The sequence below is a fragment of the Misgurnus anguillicaudatus genome, chromosome 19 (assembly GCF_027580225.2).
Source record: "Misgurnus anguillicaudatus chromosome 19, ASM2758022v2, whole genome shotgun sequence".
Taxonomy (NCBI): domain Eukaryota; kingdom Metazoa; phylum Chordata; class Actinopteri; order Cypriniformes; family Cobitidae; genus Misgurnus; species Misgurnus anguillicaudatus.
The window spans coordinates 38,429,894-38,449,101 of NC_073355.2; the positions used below are offsets into that span (position 1 = coordinate 38,429,894).

Genomic DNA, 19,208 nt, shown 5'->3' on the forward strand with positions numbered 1-19,208 from the left:
AACACTTGCTAAAAATTATATTTAAACACAAATGATTGAATACTATTATATCTATCTATCTAGAGGTTGTTACCATTTGTACAGCTGTTTATAATAGACAGATTTACACACATCTATCCATCCATTTATAACATCCTTGTATTTATACATGAACACATATGGATAGATATTTTTGAAAGGGCTGCACAATTTAGAGATATGGATGACCACAGACTTCACAATCAAGTTTTGCTGTTGATCTCACTGTGAAAGGTGAGTTATGTTGCTGTAAAATAGGAGAATAAAGACAAGATCATCTCATGTGTTAATTATCAGATCCATTAGGGCTTTAAATACTGTGATTAACCCCAAGTTATTTTCATTCTAAACTCAGATTTTTTTTGTTTGTGTCTAACCTGAAACATTAATCTGAACATGTTATTTGAAAGTCTGGCCCAAACACATGTTCAATCTAAATTGATGGATACCCCCATTTTAGAAATCTTTTTTCCATCACCTTAGACTCCGGTGAGAGCCGGTGCCAGACCATAACTAACAGAGGGGCACACGGCATCCAACGAGGAGGCACGCAATCAGCAACCATAACTTGCATAAACAAGGTGTAAAAACAACTAATACAGTGCAACCGCAAACTCATACAACTGGTACAGACTGTCAGCTCATTTCCCAAATAAAGTGAAGAATATCACAAACTAATCTATATTACCACAATCACATCACAACAAAAACAAATTGACAATTATATGCTAACGTTCTAATAGCCACACTTCACATTTAAGCTTTCGTAATTTAAAAAAGCGCATTACTTACCTTTTAAAAAAACTTAAAGGGATACTTCACCGATTTAGCACCCAGCTTTGCATCTGTAGAAACCCGGCAGCACCACCGAATGACCATGTTTCCCTCCATCACCTCCCCCCGAGAGGAGAGACATCCGCACCCTGGTTCCGCAAAAAAGTCCTCCGACGATGCAAAAATCGTCATATTACATCATCGGAGGACTTTCCCGCAGAACCAAAATGCAGATATCTCTCCCCCCAGGGGGAAACGATGGAGGGAAACATGGTCATTCAGTAATACTGCCGGGTTTCTACAGATACAAAGCTGAATGCTAAATCGGTGAAGTATCCCTTTAAGGCCGTGCAAACATTAAACTTCCTTAAAACGGTGTTCTTCCATTCGGTGCTGCATTTTCGAGTAAAATCCCTCTCGAAGGCAAGCTGAACTAACTGGGTCTTCCGTTTGTGAAGCATTGAGCGTCTGTGGTCCATAAAAACATTGCGCAGAGAGGAGAAAGAATTCTCACAGGTCGCTGCAGAAGAGGCGAAAGTCAACGCATATTTAAACGCAGTCAGTACACTACACATAGTTTGTAGAACTGTGTGGTACTTCGAGAGAATGAATTTTGTGGTCCAGTTTTGCCCCTCTGTTTTCAATTCTTTTTGCAACCTCAAAAGTTTTAACTTTAAACTCTGCATCAACAATTGGTGATTGTGTCAGGTCCATTGTGTGTTTCACATGTTTTTTGTCACTGAACATGCGTGCAGGGTACTGTTCATCCAGATACTGAGATCATCCACGGCCTGTAGATTTGAAAATTCTGCCTCGGCTTCATTAGCCCTAATCTCAAAGTTTGAGCCATCTGGTATTTGCGTGATGTTAGATGGAGCAGGCGGTGCTGTTTGAGAAGGCAGGGTGCTAGTACATACTGAATCTGAAGAAAGCCTTGCAGAAGCAGAACCGACAAACCACTTTCCAATATCCATATTTTACACACCATTTTTATAATAAATTCTAGGATATTTTTGACAGAGGGTATTTGTTTTGTTTTAATTGCATGCTACAGATTACAGATAACATTTATTTAAGTGATTGTTGATTAATGATGATCTGTGATCATTTATGTCCCAGTTCTTGCATTTGTATGTTTAACCATAATGATGTTTATTTAAATATTTTTAACTTACAAGGATTATTTGTTCATTGACTTCTGAAAAAAAAAAAAAATTAAATCCTAAATAATACTGGTAATTATTTTAATTTAAATGAAATCACTTCTGCTCATATTATTCTTCAGAAATGTTAACAACAAATATCATAATTTTCTGATTTTAGGTTTCTGATTTCATGTTAACAGACTCTGATGAAATTTATAAGATTATTTTCTTCTTTCCTCAGCTTTACCCAGAGTTACAATGAGTGTAACACCAGACGAATCTGTGTTCACTGGAGAGACAGTCACTCTGAAGTGTGAGATAGAGGATCTGTACAGATCATTAAACTGGAGATATGAGTGGAGGAAAGGCACACAGTTTTACCGTAACACTGAAAACAGCGACTCTCTCACTATCGATAGAGTTACTCAATCTGATCAGGGCTGGTTCAGCTGTAGTGCAGAGATACACGGACGACCAAAGACTTCACAATCAAGATCTGTTTATCTTACTGTGAAAGGTGAGTTCAGTCTTGCTGTAAAATGGAGAAGTTACCACAAAAAATCATATACCTTAGGACTTTTAACATTGTGCTTAACCACAGGTTAAACAGGTTATCTTCATTAAAGTCAGGTGTTACCCCCGGGTAGAGGACAATGTTTTACACTTCTGGTGCCCACTGCATGTCCTGCTCACTTCGTGTCTGAATTCATTCACTCCTTCAAGTGGACTTTAAGTGTGACATAACACTAGTGATGTTATGTTCATGAATAAATCGTTTAAGGTTAACGAATGAACGAATCGTTCTCGTTCAAGCAATCCATTGATTCCTATTTCTTGTTTATTGAAATCTCCCTCCCTTCTTGAGGAGCATTTACAATGAGTAAATGAAAATGTTTGTAAATGAAATGAGCGAATCAGTCTTCTGAATGAAATGAATGAGAGGGAGTCACGTACAGAAAGCAATGTAACCCACTAAACATTGGACGTCGGATAGACGTGCAGATCGTGTCTATATTGGGTCCGTCGGTCCATGACCAATTCTGGACATCTATTCGACGTCCAAACTAGGTCCACTATTTGGACGTCCAACCATGACCCTACTTGGACGTGATATTTACGGGCAACATTTGACGTGTAAACTGGGTAATTTTTGGACGTCATATTTACAGGCAACATTTGACGTTTGAACTGGGTAATTCTTTGGAGGCCATTTGGACGTCTATGACAGGCCTATGTGTATATTACATGATTAGGCCTATAAAAAATGTTTTATTTACAAACATCAGCATTATTGTAACGTAGACTAACGACAGACGTGCTATCCGACTGGCTTTATACAGTCATCGGACGCTACCGACTTTAAACATTAAATGTTCCAATTTCAAATATTTTTTCAACAAAAGGTAATATATTTAACAGTTTGTGATAAATATCATTCAATTTATAAAGACGTAAATACAGTGTGAAGCATAAATTAAACCAAAATCCACATTTTTGCTGCCCCACTTGTCTCCCCCCGAAGCTGCAGTTTGTTAGCGTAAGCCTGCCCACCGGCTGTTTTCAAACACAAGAGGCGCACCCTGCAGACTTACTACATAATCACTGAAACAGTTTGCATGAGGTTCTCTTTCCTGATCGTGGATGAAAGGTGGGGAAATGAGGATGACAGATATACATTTTTTTGTGTAAAAAATTATTTATTGAGTTATTGGCAGTTAAAGGTCGTCTGTAAGAAACATCGTTGTGTACGGAACACAGTGAGTCTACGTTACCAACATGATTAATACTTACGAATAGTCTATATTATTTATACAGTACTGTTTTTTCTGCTTTCTTGAATTATATACAAATTCATCTAAATGTACAATTAAAAATTTGTAATTAAATGTGTAGTTCGTTATATTAAAATATATGACCATATACTAACAATTTAAATTGAAAATATTCTCACATATTCTCATAATGTTGCGTTCGTGTTATGAATGCAATAAGTATGCGTTATATACAAAAGTAACATTCGGCTGTGTGGCCGAGTGGTTAGCGAGACTTGCTTGTAACCCAGAGAAGGGTGGTTCGAATCCCACAGCCGGCAGGAAATGACTGAAGCGTTCGGTGTTGCAATGGATGGATGAAGTCCGGAGACAATCATTTAATTTAGCTTTTTTCATGTTTTTTTTTCCTTACACGGAGGTCCCTACGGATGTAAACATTTAGAAGTGCAGAAGACGTCGAAAAAAAGACGTCGCCTGGCGTTACAAAACAACCCCTTTTATGTACCGAATTCGGACGTCCAAAAATTACATGAAAAAGACGTCATTCCGATGTCACTTTGCGCAGTGGGAAATAATCTTATAAATATGAATCATGTGGTTGTAAGTTATAGTAACCATGTTTTGGCGGACGGATTACTATTTACCTTAATACAGTGGTTCTCAACAATATTCCTGGAGGCCCACTGCTCTACACATTTTGTATTTCTCCCTTATTTAACACACCTTCAAATCATTAGCTTATTAGTAGAGATCCCTATGAACTGAACTGAGTCTGTCAGATGAGAGGGACATACAAAATGTGTAGAGCAGTGGGCCTCCAGGAACGGAGTTGTGATTCACTGCCTTAATACAAATGATTTTACTATCAAGGTAGTAAACACATGCAGATTGTTTGTTGTTAATAATTTGCTGTTGTATTTACGTTTTGATGTCATGAGGCACTTCTTTAATCTGCACTCGATTCCATGTCGCATTGTCCTGCTGTTAAAGTCTGAGAATAGACAGTTTCAGCAGTAACAACATAAACAAACTGCTTTTGTGGTCCACATGTAAATTCCGGTAAACTCTGCTAAGAATAAATAACAAGTACTTTAAACGTAGTTTATTTATATAACAAGCAAAATAAATAACACATATATTACCTAGGAAACCAAAACATTTGTTATTTTCGACAAGGTATTTGTTCAAGAGTTTAGTTTAGCAACTAGTCAGACCATTAAAAAAAAACGAAGTAAAGTTTGGACCAGACATGTACTGCGTCACCGCATGTGCGTCCGATAAAACCGTCTATAGTGTGAGCCAATCATCTCTGAGTGTTTTCTGTTAGGAAGAATATAATTGGATTAAGCTGCTGAACGAATCCACCCCTTCACTGAACTTTAGTCAGTCATCTGAGTCTGAACGAAGACATGAATGAATTACATGATTCATGAACGAGGATCTGATGAGATGAGGCATGCCAGTCACTCAGTTCAGTACACAAGTCTTCCTTCACAACAAGGACAGATTAGATGAACTATAACTGTATGTGTGTCTTAATACATTACAAATACACAAGAACATTAACTGTTTTATCTCGCCTGATAAAATCATGCTCATTATTTCACATTTTGAGCTTTATTAAAAGCCTAATGAGTTTTTGTAAGAAGTCTATATCATTATCTTATAACACATAAGACGCACATCTTCGCCACCTACTGGTGTATTTTTGTAATATAAAGAAATGGTCACTAAACAAATCGGTAACCGAATCATTTGGTGAATGAACTAAAAATGAACGATTCACTTAGATGAATCAAAATTCCCATCACTAGTGATCACGGCATGTGAGCGGATCTGGCAACCCAGTCTCACCCCATGTCGTCAATATTTGACGACACTTGACCATTCGTCAATATGTGACGCGGAGGGTATACCTTTTGCGTCATTTTTTGACGAACTGGGGACTTCAATACTATTACTTCCGTTGCATTCTCTTCTCCTATTTTCTTACCATTTTCGCGTCGGTTTAGGGTTAGATTTACATAATGACATCCCTACCCAAACCTAACTCTAACCCCAACGCCAGGTGACAACTGTTTCTAACCCCAACGCCAGGTGACAACTGTTTAATTTCGCGTACACTGTTTAATTTCGTGTACACTGTTTAATTTTGCGTAATCTAACCCTAAACCGACGCGAAAATGGTAAGAAAATAGGAGAAGAGAATGCAACGGACGTAATAGTATTGAAGTCCCCAGTTCGTCAAAAAATGACACGAAAGGTATACCCTCCGCGTCACATATTGACGAATGGTCAAGTGTCGTCAAATATTGACGACATGGGGTGAGACTGTGTTACATCCATATGACAGAAGTACATCCTAGTACATACGCATCTGAAAACGACCAACCTAAACCCAGATTAGTTATCCATTTTTCACCCATCCAAGCCTGTGGGAAACACTGAAGTCAGGTAATATATCTGCCACATTTGTGAAAATAAAAAGCAAGAGTTTCAACAGATGCCTTACCGGTTCAGAGAAAGCTGTTTCTGCTTCAGTATTTAATCCCTTCTGATGTTGACAAGACCGGGTGATATTAAGGGGCGTGCACACCAAAGCATTAAAAAAAGCCAGCTGCTGGCGTTTTTGAAAAGCACAGCGCTTCCATTCAAAACAATTGAAGACATATGCCGGCCCCTGGCATAAACACTTTGGTGTCACATTTCGTTTTTAACTGGAGACTCTCCGCAACAAATAATTTCACAAGATCCATAGAACGTAATAAACTGACATTTGCATGATGTTCCCCAGATGATCGTCTTTTAAAACTTTACAGATTAAACGCCGCCATCTAGATGACACGTCTAAACAATCTACACACACCCATCCGGAGCACAAGCAATAAAGCAGCCGTCCGGCTCCTCTTCTAAGTTTATGGACGTGACGTTATAACGCAAGGATGAATTTTTTTACTTTTCCCGTGAAAACCGACAACTCAAATTATAAATCATTATTATAAGCTAACCATTGTGAAATGTGGCAAGGTAAGGAGACAGTTTTAAACATTGATTTTGTTTATTTTTAACTGAAAATTTTACAGATTGCAGCTTTAAATAAAAATCACTTTGTCAATATCCTATTAGTTATTTAAAAACTACAATAATAATTTTTCATCATTTAACCACTTTCTTGAACACCTTTTAAACGTTTTTGAAAAAAAAAAATGATCAGATGTAGGTATATCTGGAGTCATGAATGGAAGCAAACACTTTATTTGGATGTCATGATGCCTTTTACCTTGAAATGTGTCATCTGCATTTGACAGCTTTTATACACAGCCTATATTAATATAGTAATGTAGCGAATAGTGAATGAGGGTATACTGTAGAAGGCTTTTTCAGACACAACCACAGTAACTATGGGATGCGTAAACAGTTGTTTCAGCATTTGAGGAAAAAGTCAAAGAAAGTAATATCAAGTGGTGTTGGTAAACACATGAAATGAAGTAAAAACCTCCCAGAAGACTTAAAACAAATGATTTGTGTGGTGACATTTTCTCTCAATAATGCAGAAGTGAGACACAAATAAAGCAGACGTGCACTTTATTTATCTAAATAAACAAACACTTTTGTATTTATTCAGTCATGCTGTTGAAAAAACAAATATGCAAAATTAAAACATTAATCCAGACTTTAGTAATGTACATTGTGAAACAGGAGGGTTTTTTGACCCATTGTAAAGTATGAAATGTTAAACCGATAACCCAGAGTTACATTTACCAGTGTTTATAATGACATGAAGTTAACTTTTTCAAGTGCGAAAAGCGTTATGTCAGTAGTCATGTTGTATTAGTGTTCATGTCAATCTCATTTTCTTCTTTCCTCAGCTTTACCCAAAGCTACAGTGAAAGTACCATACAGCCCTGTGTTCACTGGAGAGACAGTCAATCTGACGTGTGAGATAGAGGATCAGTACAGTAACTGGAGATATCAGTACAGTAACTGGAGATATCTGTGGTATAAAGTCAGAACTGGAACTTTAGTGTCTGAGAGTAACATCTACACCATCAGATCACCATCAGATCAGGATAAGTTCTGGTGTAGAGGAGAGAGAGTTGGACGACCCTCATCCTCACAGTACGGTGATCATGTGACTCTCTCTGTTAAAGGTCAGTAATGGCTGTGATTGGTTATTTTTTAAGTAAACATTTTTCATTTATTTGTTAAAAATGTACTGCCAGTTTTAGTCACTTTATTTGACAAAAAATAATTTATAATGCAAAGAACCAATGGTTTCCTTTTATTACCATTTTTTAAAGGGTTGAAAGAAAGAATTTAAATCAAGGTCAGAAGTTAACAATTGCCAATGTGTGTTTTTTTTTTTTTAATAGATAAGGTTACACATGGGTAAATATGTTGTGATGAAAGTAAACAATATTTTGTTACATTTTTGGTTTGTGTCTAATCTGAAGTAAATTTGAACATGTTTTTTAAACACCTCTTCAATCCATGTGGACGGATACCCCCTAACCAGAAATCTTTTTATTATCACTTCAGACTAAAATCTGATCCGAAATGGATCAGCAGCCATGAGTCCCACAGAGTGTTGTCAACTTCCTTTTTGGCTGATTGGCTAGAGGAGGAGCTGTCAATCTAAAACTAGTAGACAAATGGTGACATTAAAGGAATATTCCATTTTCTTAAAAGAAAAATCCAGATAATTTACTCACCACCATGTCATCCAAAATGTTGATGTCTTTCTTTGTTCAGTCGAGAAGAAATTATGGTTTTTGAGGAAAACATTGCAGGATTTTTCTCATTATAATGGACTTTAATAGACACCAACAATTAACACTTAACTCAACACGTAACAGTTTTTTTCAACTGAGTTTTAAAGGACTATAAACGATCCCAAACGAGGCATAAGGGTCTTATCTAGCGAAACAATTGTCATTTTTGACAAGAAAAATAACAAATATACACGTTTAAAGCACAACTTCTCGCCGAGATCCGGCCCAGCGCGACCGTAAATGCGTAGTGACGTAGGGAGGTCACGTGTTACATATATAAAACGCACATTTGCGGACCATTGTAAACAATAAACTGACACAAAGACATTAATTAGTATCAGTTGACATACAACAACGTAGGAACGGTCCTCTTTCAAGACTTGTAAACACTGGGGCGGAGTTTCGCGTTCATCCTCTGTGACCTCTTGGCGTCATGACGTATTGCGTGGGGTCACGCTGGCGCATCACGACTGGATCTCGACGAGAAGTTGTGCTTTAAAAGTGTATATTTGTTATTTTTCTTGTCAAAAATGACAATCGTTTTGCTAGATAAGACCCTTATGCCTCGTTGGGATCGTTTATAGTCCTTTGAAACTCTGAAAAAAACTGTTACGTGTCGAGCCAAGTGCCAAGTGTTGGTGTCTATTAAAGTCCATTAAAACGAGAAAAATCCAGCAATGCCCTCCTCAAAAAACACAATTTCTTCTCGACTGAACAAAGAAAGACATCAATATTTTGGATGACATGGTGGTGAGTAAATTATCTGGATTTTTCTTTTAAGAAAATGGAATATTCCTTTAACGCCTGCCCAGATTTACATTAAACTCTAACTGCAATTTTATTATGGAATATTTAGCCCATAGAGCTGAGCACAACCTACTGTAACAGCTTTTGTTTTTGGCTCAATCTTTCAAAAAATATTCGAGTTTGATTAAAGATCCAATATGCCTGTTCAATATGCATATTTTTTAATAAAATTTCCTAAAATAACTTGCACAGTGTGATATATTTCCAGCAGTAGTGTACTTACAATATCTCAAAAGTCTCCAATTTTTTTTATTTTAGATAAATTCCGATTTTAAATAATTGTCCGTCCCGGAAAAAATCGTCGCCTTTCAGTGACGCAATATCCGCACTATCGTATTGATCAATATCACATGATCAAATGCGGAAGTGCGGGTTATAGCGTTATAGCTGTTATCGGCTGATATGGATCACGATTACTCTTTGGCGAGAAACGTTATAGAAGTGCCAACAAAACGTAAGACTTTGTGACAAACGGAGGAATAAAACCAGAGTAAATCTCGGCCAGGCGTTTTCCAGATAGAGAGAGCTTTGCGACAGTCTTGGACTTGACAAAGACTCTGCTCTCGCAAGTGTATTAATAGACAGGTAAGCAAATCTATTTTATTATTTAAGTATCCGTAGACGACTTTAATAGCACTGATAAACAGTTATATTGCTCTTTGTAATTCGGTAAGGCTTTTCATCACGTTTAGTGACCGAGATTCTGACAGTACAATTAAAGAGCAGCCAACTCTCACACATTGTCCGCAACATTCACGCATTTAATTGGTTTCACATGCTCAAACGAGCATGTGAAACCAATCAAATGCGTGAATGTTGCGGACAATACAATACATCTATCCCTACGTGCAAATGTTCGTTCAAATTTACTATGAGAACGATTGGTTTGAACACGTTTAACAACACAGCATTAACCCAAAAAAATAATTTGACGAATTGCTAAGTTGTAACGGGATAATATAGCATAACATGTCATGTTCCTTGCAGTTAATTGATAATGATGACATAAAATAATGCTATCAGACATAAAGGTAATACAAAAACGAATAAATTACCTCATCCATGGTCATGATTCAATAATTCGACCTAGATGCATTGATAGATGGTGAAAACTCATTGAAAACGACATCTCCCATCGTCACCTGCTTTCTAAGCCTGCTTTCTAAGCCTGCTTTCTAAGCGTCATCAAGCTTCACCTTTGTTATTGTTGGAAACTGCGCCCTCTTGTGTTATGATCTTTAATTGTACTTTTACACAAGCAGCACAAACATCTCTACTACAAATGAACACTTAAAGTTTGTTTATGGAACCCACCGTTCTCATACAATGACCGAAGTGCAAATGTTATAACTTAGCCCAAGTGGGGTTCATCGTAATAGACAGAGGGCTTGTTGTAAGACTTGCTAAAGAACACTTAACAGTAAATTGTAGTGATTACACATATTAAGCGAGTATCTGGCAAACGTGAGCGTCACTTTTATCATAAACCCTTTCGACGCGTGTGTAGCAGGCACTTATTTTGACAAGACGCATGATACACATGGTTCACATGACGCGCCAAACACATTTTGAAATAACAACCACACACATGATGGGCTAAATACATATTGTGACGAGTTCGCAATCCTGCGCCCTCGAAAAAGAAGTCACCAGCCGCCACTTAAACTAGAGGTCGTTACTGTTTGCAAATCTGTTTATAATTGATAGATTTACACGCATCCATTCATCCATTATTCTTCATCTAACATCCTTGTATTATACATCAACACATATGGAGAGATATTTTTGAAAGGGCCGTACAATTGGGAAAAAAATCATAAATGTCAATTATTTCTGGTGATATTGTATTTACAGTTATTATTTTAATTTACATTGTGTTCATTGCATGTTTCAAAATGGTTTTAGGTAACAAGACAGTGATTAAATATTATAAGATGACTCACACTGTCAACTCAGAAAAAAATAGGATGATGTAACGTATGCTTTAAATGATGCGAGTGAGAAGTGAATCCATGTGCAAAAGGTGTTTATTGTAAAATCCCAATAAAGGGCCCGCAACCAAATCCAAACAGGGTAAATCCGATACACGTAATCCAAATAACAGGCGAGAGGTCAAGGCAGGCAGAGTCACAATCATAAATCCAAACAAACAGGCGAAAGATCAAGGCAGGCGGCAAAATAGGCGATAAATCCAATAAAACAGGCGTGGGTCAAAAACAGGCAGATACAGATACAAAATACAGGATAACAGATAAACAGGGTCAGGTAGGGATGGCTGACGCGAAACAGTCGTTCCGAAGCTTTGCGAGATCCCGAAGCGCAGATGTGTCGAAACACTGATTCGAAACGTGATTCAAAACACCCATGTCACGTGACTATGACCAAACGAAGCCTCGAAGTGATTCACTAAGTGTTTCATCAGGGGCACGTTCAATCTCACACCGGTGCGCAACGTTTTGCTACGGTTTCCGGGTTGAACGACATGTTTCCTTGAAACGGTGTGCAACGGAATGCAACAGGTTTTAGAAGCGTTTTCTCTTGTTTGGTGGGTGTGTCAGAAATGTCAGCCCAATCAGCGGCAAGATGTATAAAACCACGCGATAGTAAAGAGACAGCTCGCTCAATGGGTTCAAGTTGGAATGTTGTCTTTCATTCTGGACGACAAGGTCAGTGACTGTAACATCGAGGGTATTTTACAGTATTAAACACACATTTATAACGATTTCATCAGGCTTCAGAAACATTTTAAAAGAACACAAAGAATGGCCTCTCAGCTACCGTAGGTGCAACTCTTGCGTCATCACAACAGGAGCCGTTTCTCAATGTCAAGGATACTTCCTTGCCAGGACTAGTCCTTACAAGTCACTTCCTTCAGAGGCTAGGCGAGGCTCCTTTTAAGCATTCGGAGAACACGTTAAATGGAACAGGCTAGCAAGTGCACGTCATTACGTCATTGCGTGATTGAAAGGTGTGCTTTCGGTGCTGCGCGCAAAGGATTGTGGGTGATTTCAGGGCGTGAAGAGCTCGAAGGATACAAATTTGCATCCTTTCCTGTATATGGGATATTTCTCGAACGAAAGACTCAGTCCTTGGCTGAAATTTCGAGGATCCTAGACATTGGAACAGTCCTTCGGCGGACGTCGATGACGTAGCATCCTCGAAATCCTAGCATCCTTCCTTGACATTGAGAAACGGCTAGGGTGTTCAATGCATCACCGTTTCAGTTTAATAAACGTTGTGCAACGTTTTGTCGGGGCTGAACGCAGCCCAGGTGTGGTCTGCCGAATCAGCTTTCGATTGGCACCGTCGGGAACAGACAACACAATCGCACATCTGTATAAAAGTGAAATAAACCCATATTGACCTTGTGGTTTTTGTGAGAGGAGTTTTTTAAAGGCTGGAGAAATTATCTGTAAAAAAAGAAGTAGGCTAATTCCTTCCACAAACAGCAGATATGTGACATGGTGGCTTGATATATTTTATTAATTTCTTATTGTTTATGTGGTATTTATCTCTATTCAATTTATTTATTAAAGAGACCAGCTTATAGTTATTGACAATGATGAGCCTAAAAGCTCATGTAGTTGTCAAACAGATGTTAAAACAACAACAAAAAATAAGTAACTTCATTGTGACTATGGTAATAGTAACGCGTTGCCCAGGGTTCGATCCAAAGGGTTTTTTGCATGCAAGTCGAGGACACTATCCACTCTCCCACCTGATCACTTATGTCAATCAATCAACATGTGGGATACAATTTGTCAGCGCTCGTCTAAAACCTTGTCAATGCTGCTCTATGGCAATACGTGCAAATTACCACTATGTGTCACTGTGGAGGGGGTTTCGAACCATGTTTCGAAGCCTCGACACAATTGATTCAACTGTTTCAGTGTTTCACGAAGCCTCGCTCTGCCCATCACTAGGGTCAGGTAACAGAATACAGGCTGGGCTTACGAGTGTAATATACAGCGGGGAACAGGTGTACAGGAAGTGACTTATATACAGAAACAAACAGGAAGTGTGAAGCGTGACATGACATGATGACTTTCAAAATAAAAGTCCAAACAGAGCAGAGAATCAAAATACAAGAACAAATAACAAAAATACACGAAATACAAGAAAATACAAGACAAAACCTTACAGATGAACTAATTTATCAAGAAATGTTTACCTCCAAAACACTTTTTGTTCAGTATTTTTATGAAAACAAATCAAACCTTTTCACAAATTTACAGGTGTTCATCTTCTGTAAAAAAGCTGTGTTACAATCAACCCAGCGTTATTTTGTGACCCGCTCACCCCTACACGTGATGGGTCCAGTTCCACATTAAATTATATATTGTCCACATATCCATTTAAAATATGTTTAAATCGCCAATAAAAATACAGAACATAATGTCAATATATCTGTTCCATTGAATGTGTGAATGGAAAGGGTCGACTTCATTATTTATCAGATATGTTAATAGTTAAAGGTTCTGTACGTAACGTTTCTACTTAAACTAATCCATTTTCAATTGCCTGTGTGCGAATGGGTTGTAATATCACATTAAAATGATCCACTTTGCGGGTTTTGCTATTACCTCTGAAAAAAAATATTATTATTTTTATGTGAAAGTACCGGGCCGGATTTGGCGCGAAATCCAGTGACGTCACCCGCATGCGCGTTCCCGAGCCTCTCGCCTCGTCTACTGACTTTGCGCTCAACAGCGACGACACTGTCTGATAACAGACTGAAACAACCTGCTCCCAGCACAACACAAACTCCACATATTGTGAAGAAAAGTTATCTGCTGAAGCTCGTAAGGCCAAACGTGAATCGGATCAACAACGGACAAAAACACGGATTAACATTGGCAGGGCATTTGAATTATGGAGAAACCTCCGCTTTGTTTTGGGTATAAAACGGATCCGGAGTTTGCTTTCATCCTTTTGGACAGGTAAGCTAACATTACTAGAAAGCATGTCAAATATATTTCGATTGTGCTTTAGTTTTTAGACATTGTTTCGGTTTGCTAGCCTTCGCTTTAGCGTGTGTTCGCCCAGCCGTCGTCGATCGATGACGTAAAACTGCGAACGCGTTTGTTTGCGTGCGTCCGCTTTTTAAAAGTCTTTAAACTCGTACAGTCTGACATTGATGGAAACTGAGATTATACAGTGTGACATGGACTTAACTACGATATTGATCACACAGTGTGGCAAGCAACAACCCTAAAGGACTAATAGCACAGTGTATTTACTGTTATACTGAAATTGTTCAGTGTAGTTCACTAACCGTTTTCGTTATCTTACCGTAAATGTACATACGTAACACCACATGACACAGGCTAAATGCAGTCAATTAAACGTTGCAGTGGGAGTTTACCTGAGTTTCCAGCATGTTGTGTGATGCTTTCTCCGGTGTGTTACATCTCAGTTTGGCCGTCGCTCATGAGTTCGAGCACGCGCTTGTAAATTTATTGGTTGCAATCTAAACCACCACCGCTAGAGGCCGCTGTAAACTACACACAGCGCCTTTAAAATAAGCTAAAATCATTTTATTTAAAAACATATGATGCCATTTCTACAATAATTTCTGGGATATTTTTGACAGAGGATCTTTGGGTTTTTTCATTTCAAGTGTTATGGATTACAGATAATATTTATATGATTGACTGTTGATTAATGATGATCTGTGCTCATTTATGGCACAGGCATCAGAGACAATGACAGGTTAACTGTATTTTACACTTGTGGTTCTATTTTGTTTGAATACCTGAAGAAGGTCATTGGACTGTAACAATGTTTATTTAAATAATATTTTTACTTGCAAGTTTAAATAGCGTGCAGGATTTTTTCTCTTTTCATTTATATTTTTGGTATTGGGCTTTGCCATTATCTTGTGTACCTGTTAATGACTATACAAGTGTGCTGGATTATTTGTTCATTGACTTCTGAAAAAAATCCCTTTTCTATTTAAAGTAAAACGTTTCTTTTTATATTATCCTTCAGAAATATCAACAACAAATGGCATCATTTTATGAAAAAAATAATATATATACAGTCTTGTTCAAAATAATAGCAGTACAATGTGACTAACCATAATAATTAAGGTTTTTAGTATATTTTTTTATTGCTACGTGGCAAACAAGTTACCAGTAGGTTCAGTAGATTCTCAGAAAACAAATGAGACCCAGCATTCATGATATGCACGCTCTTAAGGCTGTGCAATTGGGCAATTAGTTGAAACGGGGTGTGTTCAAAAAAATAGCAGTGTGGGATTCAATCACTGAGGTCATCAATTTTGTGAAGAAACAGGTGTGAATCAGGTGGCCCCTATTTAAGGATGAAGCCAACACTTGTTGAACATGCATTTGAAAGCTGAGGAAAATGGGTCGTTCAAGACATTGTTCAGAAGAACAGCGTACTTTGATTAAAAAGTTGATTGGAGAGGGGAAAACCTATAAAGAGGTGCAAAAATGATAGGCTGTTCAGCTAAAATGTTCTCCAATGCCTTAAAATGGAGAGCAAAACCAGAGAGACGTGGAAGAAAACGGAAGACAACCATCAAAATGGATAGAAGAATAATCAGAATGGCAAAGGCTCAGCCAATGATCACTTCCAGGATGATCAAAGACAGTCTGGAGTTACCTGTAAGTACTGTGACAGTTAGAAGACGTCTGTGTGAAGCTAATCTATTTTCAAGAATCCCCTGCAAAGTCCCTCTGTTAAAAAAAAGGCATGTGCAGAAGAGGTTACAATTTGCCAAAGAACACATCAACTGGCCTAAAGAGAAATGGAGGAACATTTTGTGGACTGATGAGAGTAAAATTGTTCTTTTTGGGTCCAAGGGCCACAGGCAGTTTGTGAGACGACTCCCAAACTCTGAATTCAAGCCACAGTACACAGTGAAGACAGTGAAGCATGGAGGTGCAAGCATCATGATATGGGCATGTTTCTCCTACTATGGTGTTGGGCCTATTTATCGCATACCAGGGATCATGGATCAGTTTGCATATGTTAAAATACTTGAAGAGGTCATGTTGCCCTACGCCGAAGAGGACATGCCCTTGAAATGGTTGTTTCAACAAGACAATGACCCAAAACACACTAGTAAACGGGCAAAGTCTTGGTTCCAAACCAACAAAATTAATGTTATGGAGTGGCCAGCCCAATCTCCAGACCTTAATCCAATTGAGAACTTGTGGGGTGATATCAAAAATGATGTTTCTGAAGCAAAACCAAGAAATGTGTATGAATTGTGGAATGTTTTTAAAGAATCATGGAGTGGAATAACAGCTGAGAGGTGCCACAAGTTGGTTGACTCCATGCCACACAGATGTCAAGCAGTTTTAAAAAACTGTGGTCATACAACTAAATATTAGTTTAGTGATTCACAGGATTGCTAAATCCCAGAAAAAAAATTTGTACAAAATAGTTTTGAGTTTGTACAGTCAAAGGTAGACACTGCTATTTTTTTGAACACACCCCTTTCAACTAATACCCCAATTGCACAGCCTTAAGAGCGTGCATATCATGAATGCTGGGTCTTGTTTGTTTTCTGAGAATCTACTGAACCTACTGGTAACTTGTTTGCCACGTAGCAATAAAAATATACTAAAAACCTTGATTATTATGGTTAGTCACATTGTACTGCTATTATTTTGAACAAGACTGTATATATATTTTTTAATTAAGGTTTCTGATTTAACGCAACAGATCTGTGAGGAGATTTATATTTTCATATTCTTCTTTCCTCAGCTTTACCCAGAGCTACAGTGAGAGTAACACCAAAAAGTCCCATTTTCATTGGAGAGACAGTCAATCTGACGTGTGAGATAGAGAATCAGTACAGATCATTAAACTGGACATATCAGTGGAATAAAAACACAACTGCAGTGTTAAACTCTGATCATTACACTGTAAAGAGAGACTCTCTCATTATCTATGGAGTTTCTGAATCTGATCAGGATCGGTTCTGGTGTAGAGGAGAAAGAGATGGACGACCACAGAATTCACTATCAAGCTCTGCTGTTGATCTCACTGTGAATGGTGAGTTCAGTATTAATGTTGTTGTAAAATAGAGAAATAATGACAGAAACATCTTGTGTTAAATCAATGATTCTTGGGAATTTGGATTAAACAGGTTTAAATTTTGGAAAAAAAAGTTAGTTAAATTACAAAATATGAAGGTATATCATTATAGACCAAGGTCTTGGCTGTTCAGCAATTTACTGGTGCAACCTCCCCTGTTCGTAGTTTTTTCATAAAATAGGCGTTTTTCCAGTTATTAGTTATAAAACATTTACTTTAAGCCTAAATAGAAAAAGTTATGATTTTTTTATTTAATAAACATATTTTTGTATTAATAGAGACTATTAATTGAATGACTCAACAGCACTGAAGAAACATATTGTAAGCATATTCATTTAAAACAAATAAAACTCCGTCTGACGGTGGTGACACTAATCTGACGGTGGTGACATTGGCCTTATTATTCCAGAATGTATACCACTCAAGTCAATGGCTTCTTGCTTAAACTTTATGTAAATATTTGGTCCAAAAATAACAATCCTGAGCACTGTGATGACAAATATCAAATCATAACTTCCTAAAATACATAAAACCTGACAGAAAAGACAGAAAACCTGATGGTGGTGACATCTGACAGTGGTGACAAAAACCTTATATAGATTAAAAAAAATAGATGAGTTGTTCACATTAGCCATCTTGTTTCCCCTCTGTTGCTAGCTACTTCAGACCTCTTCTTAAAAATGATAAATTTATTTCATAATCTAATCTAATATTTTTTATACAAAGATGACGGTGTTGACATGTTATGGTTGTCACAGTAGCAGTGTCCAAAAATATGAACAAGTTTAAGAGAAAATAGCAAGGCTCTCCTGATTTTGCCAAGTGGTTGATGTCCTCAGGCCAACATTATGTTGACCCTAGGACAACATTTCAATCAACCAATCAGATTTCAGAAATAAGATTATAGTTTGTTTTAAGTTTAAGCTTACAACCAGGTTTAGCTGTTTCTAGACCATTGTTTTTACTTATCATGTCCCTCTGATTTTAGGGTTTGGTTATGGTTAGGGTTGGGGTTTGGGGTAGGTTTAGGTTTTATTTAGAAAAATGTTGTCCTTGGGACAACACAATATGTTGCCCTGAGGACATCAACCACTTGGCAAAATCAGTTCGAGCAAATAGCAAACAGGAGCATGAGTGATCTTGAAGCATGCAGAGCTAATGGTTTGAAAATGGGGTCCTCAGGAATGCAGTTGACCCTGTAGTTGTCTGATTTTATTGATAAATATCTGATGGTGTTGACGAATATGTGGGACACATTTTGAGCAATCACAAAATAATAGTAAATATTGTTCAAAACTCACTGTTTGTAGTTTTTAATACATATTACAATGTACTCTTTCATGTGGTAAATATATTATTCAATTCAATTATTACTTTAGGCTTTTTTAATCAAGTTGAAATGATTATCTCTTAACCAGGGACAGCTGATTTTGTAGGCAATGGGCCAGCATATAATCATTAAATTAATAAAAAATTAAAAATAAAAATAAACCTATAAAAGAACCTTACCTTACCCCCTGATTATAACATTGATTCTTTTTCTTCATGAAAATGTTATTAATTTCCAAGAGAATTAGCACTTTTCTTAGTGGGAAATGTTTTTGCCAAAGTTTCAAGAATCAATGAAATATCAGAGATATATTTTAAACTCTGCTATTAACCTCAGGAAGATGACTGTTTTTTAGTGTTGTTTAATGGTGGGTTTATCCATTCATTTTACATAATGCAGAATTAACCCCACATTTCAGTGCCAAAGGTGTGCAGTGTAAAACAAAACAGAGTTATGGTGTCATAATCCTGTCTTCTTGCTGTTTTTTAGGCTTTGTCCACACAAAGCCAGTGCATTC

At 37.4% G+C, this 19,208-nt stretch overlaps 1 protein-coding gene across 1 annotated transcript; it reads left to right on the plus strand.

Moving 5' to 3' along the window:
• The first annotated feature begins 2,195 nt into the window (after positions 1–2,195).
• LOC141351259 (uncharacterized) lies at positions 2,196–17,316 on the plus strand. Its single transcript, XM_073857907.1, has 4 exons — positions 2,196–2,454; positions 7,579–7,860; positions 17,029–17,116; positions 17,238–17,316. Exons 1-4 carry the CDS (start codon positions 2,196–2,198, stop codon positions 17,314–17,316), a joined length of 708 nt encoding a protein of 235 aa, XP_073714008.1.
• Positions 17,317–19,208: the final 1,892 nt, after the last annotated feature.